This window comes from Cynara cardunculus (assembly GCF_001531365.2).
Source record: "Cynara cardunculus var. scolymus isolate 2C chromosome LG 8, CcrdV1, whole genome shotgun sequence".
Lineage (NCBI taxonomy): Eukaryota > Viridiplantae > Streptophyta > Magnoliopsida > Asterales > Asteraceae > Cynara > Cynara cardunculus.
This window is the reverse complement of record NC_037535.1, coordinates 20,153,603-20,158,915: the sequence shown is the minus strand read 5'-3', so window position 1 is coordinate 20,158,915 and position 5,313 is coordinate 20,153,603. Positions and strand designations below refer to the sequence as shown.

The 5,313-nt window shown below is 31.8% G+C and overlaps 1 protein-coding gene across 1 annotated transcript in view; it reads right to left on the bottom strand.

Annotated features, from left to right (window-relative positions):
• The window catches only part of LOC112516287 (amino acid permease 6-like), a 6,643-nt gene extending 1,533 nt beyond the window's left edge, over positions 1-5,110 (bottom strand). Inside the window, exons 1-5 of the mRNA XM_025123305.1 lie at positions 5,026-5,110; positions 4,638-4,862; positions 1,468-1,561; positions 1,141-1,355; positions 906-1,045 (exon numbers count right to left, since the gene is read on the bottom strand). Of these exons, the coding sequence (XP_024979073.1) occupies positions 906-1,045; positions 1,141-1,355; positions 1,468-1,561; positions 4,638-4,862; positions 5,026-5,110 (759 nt within the window). The remainder of the gene's footprint in view (positions 1-905; positions 1,046-1,140; positions 1,356-1,467; positions 1,562-4,637; positions 4,863-5,025) is intronic.
• Between the last annotated feature and the right edge of the window lie 203 nt (positions 5,111-5,313).

Sequence of the window (5,313 nt, the reverse complement as noted above, 5' to 3'; positions counted from 1 at the left end):
ATATATATAGGGTTGAGTTCATGTGAGACCAAGAGTTTTTCGTGAGACCCGTAAGACCAATTTATGTTCATTGATCAACTTTATAAGTTAAAGATCTAATGGTCTAAATTGCAAGATGACAATTTTGTAATTATTGAGAAATCTCATGGCGTTTGTGAATGTTCAAATCTGACGATTGTAGATCTAATCCAAGGATTGAGAATTGGTCTTACGGGTCTCATGAAAAAGGTTTGGTCTCATATGATCACAAGTCTATATATATATATATATATATATATATATATATATATCTATATATATATATATATATATATACACACACACACATATTAGGGTTGGGTTCACGTGAGACCAAGGGTTTTTCGTAAGACCCGTAAGACCAATTTATGTTCATTGATCAACTTTATAAGCTAATAATCTAATGGTCTAAAGTTGCACGGTGTCGATTTTGTGATTATTGAGAAGTCTCGTGGCATTTATGAATGTTTAGATTGTCAGATTGTATATCTAATCTAAGGGTTGAGAATTGGTTTTACGGGTCTCATGAAAAACCCTTGGTCTCACTTGATCCCAAGTCATACATATTATACATATATATATATATACATGTATTATATGTATACATACATAGGGTTGGGTTCACGTGAGACCAAGTGTTTTTTGTGAGACCCGTAAGACTAATTTATGTTCATTGATTAACTTTTTAAGCTAATGATTTAGTGGTCTCAAGTTGTACGGTGACAATTTTATGATTATTGAGAAGTCTCGTGGTAATTTTGTGATTATGAATGTTCAGATTGTAGATCTAATCCAAAAACCCTTGGTCTCATATGATCCCAAATCTATATGTATATATATATATATATATAGAGAGAGAGAGAGAGAGAGAGAGGGGAGATATATGCCTGTATCTCAATGAGAATTGCACAGAAAGAGTAGGCAAAAGCAATGTCTCCAATGGCACAAAAGATGTTCCACAATTTGTCCGTACTTGATAAATCTTCCTTAGCAGGTATTCCAAGGCTTGTTTTTGGATGTCCACCTCCTTCATCATCCACACATTTTAATCACACATTTCACAATCTACCATGAATTATATACCTCCAATTTCGGAATCATCGTGACCTTTGAATTACATACCTGCAATTTTGGCGATGGAGAGACCGACTCCAATGGTAGAATAAGCAAAAGACATGACGGTCGCGACAATGGAAAGGAACGAGAGCTTGTGGAAGTTCGGGATTTGGCTCAAAATGATCTCTATAGCTGCAAACGTTAATAGATAAGAGTTGTTTGATGTGTGACACCCCATGTCGTGGCCGTATCTATGGAAGCAGCTCGATCTTTTAATTGCCCTTTTCAATCAAATTAAACAAGATCATATACATATGTTATAACGTGCCATAACAAAGCCATAAATACGTATGTAGGTGTGTGAGTACAAGTAACGGAGTTTGTAATGCTTACGCCATGCTAATCGATGAAGTGATGGTGTACCCGATGCTCACTCCGACGAGAGTTTCATATTGAGCTATCCCACAGAATTTGTATTTAAGCCCTCCTAACGACCACAACACAAGTAAAGAGCATTTGTCAAACAATATATATATTAAATGAAGTTTACCCAAATGCTTACCCGGTAAGCGCTTATCAATTAATAGGAGTCAACACTGTAATTTATTTTGATGCGTAAGATTTTAATACATCAAAACATATCGAATGCAACAATTTACTGGGTAAGAGTGAACCTTCATGGCCACAATATGATTCTTATTCTTCATTAGATTTGAACATGAGACCTCCATGACTTTTGATATTTGAAACGCAAGCCCAAACCACTCAGGCACCATCCTTTTTTGAAGTATATTATATTTATATGCGATAAATGCAACAAATAAATTCACACCATCTTCACCTTTGGTGAGGTTTGAAGCCTTGACCTGTTAGGAGGCCAAAGACCACCGCTAAATCAAAGACCCTTTGGTCAGGCACCACCCTTGTGGTTAACTTTTTTTTAATTGTGGGTATCCAGGTAACCTGCATATACTGACTAATCCCTTGACGATCATTAATGATTTAGAGTCTCGCAGGTGAACCTACATGGCTACAAAGGCTTTGATAACACTTCAATTCAAATCCAAAGAATATGAGATTTCCACTGTATCGCTAAATCTTTAAGTGGTTAAAATGAGTAATCTTATGCTTTGTAAGACAACTTTCCCACATTGAAGGCTACTTTCAACATGTCCCATAACATTCTGTTTTTGTTTTCCAATTCAAAAAATCGTTCAAAACCTTTTTAATGATTAATATTTTTTGCATTTGAATTGCTTTAAAAAACTTAATTTTCTACGACGTATTTTGTTGTAAAAAATATTTATTTTTATTTCGAATATTTAATAAATTAAATAAAATTTCATAAGATTTAAAAGGAAAATATGATTAAAAAATCTGAACCGTAAAAAACTTTAACCCCCAACGGATGAGTTTTAAGTGGTGAGACATAAATGGAACGTTTTGAGACACGTGGTTTTTATCGTTTTGGAATCTCTATCGACAAACTTTTGAAAAAAGTTTCTAAAATAGTAGTAACCGATGAAGGATCATGAATTTTTTTATGTTTTAAAAAACGTATAGAACATTTGAGATTCCTCATTTGTCATTTTTTTCCCTGTCACATCATTGCTATCTCAATAAAATAAGAATCTCAATACAACTCCACAATGGAATTTATTATAAAAATCCCGCTTTACATTTTTTTAATAAATAAAATACAATTCTGTTTAATATATATATATATATATATATATATATATNCTATAGTGGTAGTAGGACCAGTGTTACCAGAATGCATTTCGTAGTGAAAAAACACTAAACAGCTCACTGGGGGTAAATTGGTCATTTTAACCAGTTCTATCCTGTCCTGTCMTGTCTTACCAAACGTTGAACAGCTGTCCTGTCCTGTCCTGTCCCGTCCTGTCCTGTCCTGTCCTGTCCAGTCCTGTCTGCGCACCAAACGCACCCTAATGGTCATCCACATTCCACAGTACCATAATTGGAGCTAAATTTTAAAAAGAAATTACTTTTTAAAAAAAAACATTTTTTAAAAGTGAAATATCTCAAAAGAAAAAGTGAAATAAAGTTACTTCTTGTAAAAATTGTTTTAAGTTTTTATCATTAATTTATAGGTTATTTTATCATGAATTTATAGATCAATTTAAACTTGATGTTGAAAAATAAATCTAAAACCTTAAAAAATAAACTCCAAATAAAAAAATATTAGTTAAGAACATTTAGGGGTCGTTTACCAAAAGCTTACCCGGGTAAGTACTTATCAAGTAACATTACCTCACATGATGAATATAATAAGGATCAAGAATCTTACCCGGTAAAAGCGAGACAAAGACCAAGAGTCTTACCCGGTAAGTGAGGGCGACGACTCTTACCACGGTAAGCGCTTACCGAGTAAATTGTTGCATATGATGTTTTGGTGGACTAAAATCTTACCCGATAAGTAAATAATAATGTTAAATTTTATCGGTAAACATTTACCGGGTAAGTGTTTGGTAAACGGCCCTTACTTGGTGGAACCTTCAAGAACTTTACTTGTCATATTTTTGTCACATCAATAGAATAAAAACCTCAATAGAACTTCACAACGAAAATTCTTACAAAAATCAAATATAGTTTTTTTAATTCTTACTGTTCTATATTAATTTTATTTGTTAACTTATAATATTATTAGTTTTATATTACAATTAAAAAAAAGGCAACATTACATATGGAAAAGTCATTTTATAATTATTAGTTATTAATTTATAAATAAAACAATTAAAATATAAACATAATCTTATACTATAATTAAAAAAGTGTAAAATTACGCAATTATTAATCTTTATAAAAAGTAATACTAAATAATACATAGTAATATAAATTACTTCTAATCTCGATTCGACCAAATATGTTCAAGCAAGTCGGATCGAAGTTCACGATGAACATCATTTGAATGCATCTTAGAATTTCAGTAAAAATATTTATGGAATTCATAGTAGAAGTTTGAAATATGTGCGTCGAATTTTTACCTTTTCAACAAAATAATAAAATAATGTAAGGAGATAATTAAAAATTAAACTTATTAATATAAAAACTTGTATAAAAATTTATAAGAAAAAATATTTTATAATAGTTAATTAATTAATTTCTTTTATCAATTTTAACATATATTTTTTATAGATTTATTAAAAAAAAAACAAACAGTTAAGGAAATAATAAATAGAATCATAAACAAAAAGGAATGCATACAAGAATCCGGATTCTTGTTCGAACACCCAGGTTCTTTTAAGAACTTATGATTGAATAAGAACCTCTATCCCATAGTGAAGGTTTTATAAGAACCTCAACATACAGCTCCATTATGGATGCTCTAACCAGCCTTATTTTTAAAATTATTCTTATAAATTTATATTTTTACCTGCCTCTCTTTATTTATTTTTATTTTAACATGCATTTGATGGAGCAAATTAAATAAAAAAAAACCTACAATCTTTAAAATATGTGTTTTAGTATAAATATTGTTGAAAATATGTTAATCATAATAAATAAAAATTAATTGTGAAAAAAATAAAAAAGGGAATTACCAAGATTAGCTTTGACAGCTTGCATGTAGTTGTAGTTTCGAGTGGCATCAGGAGATCGATAGCAGTTTGTGAGCAAAATGCACGTGAACCAAGAAATAACTGCAAATACCAGCAGAAGAAGCGTTCCAAGGATCCAACCCAACTGACCCAAACACCAAGTCAACGACAACACTCCCGATCCCACAACTGCCGTTATTATATGCGCACTTGCACTCATCCATGTCCCTATTTCATCATTCAAAACCATATTTACTTTCATTTCTCACTAAATCCAACAAATTCGATCAGGGACCATATATATACCAACGCTAATCACATAAGCCTTTTTCCAGTAAGATTCTTGTTGGTAAGCGCAAATTATCTTACAGATGACGAGATACGTACGTACCTGTTCTTCTTGGTCGTCCATCGTCATCGAACTCTTGATTGGCTTCTGAACCCTTTTCCAAGAAAAATGGTTCTTGTTTGTGCATGCTTTGAGGGGAAATTGAAGGCTTGGTGTTGAAGATATTAGGAGGTGGTAGGAGGGTGGTTGATGAAGAAGACACAACAATTGTTGATGAAATATATACAAAGTGATTTTTATTCTACATTTGTTTTTTGTGAGTTAATTTATATTGCTTTTTTCCCACAACATTTATAGATTCTTTTAAAAGGGTGGCCCAAAATGGGCCTT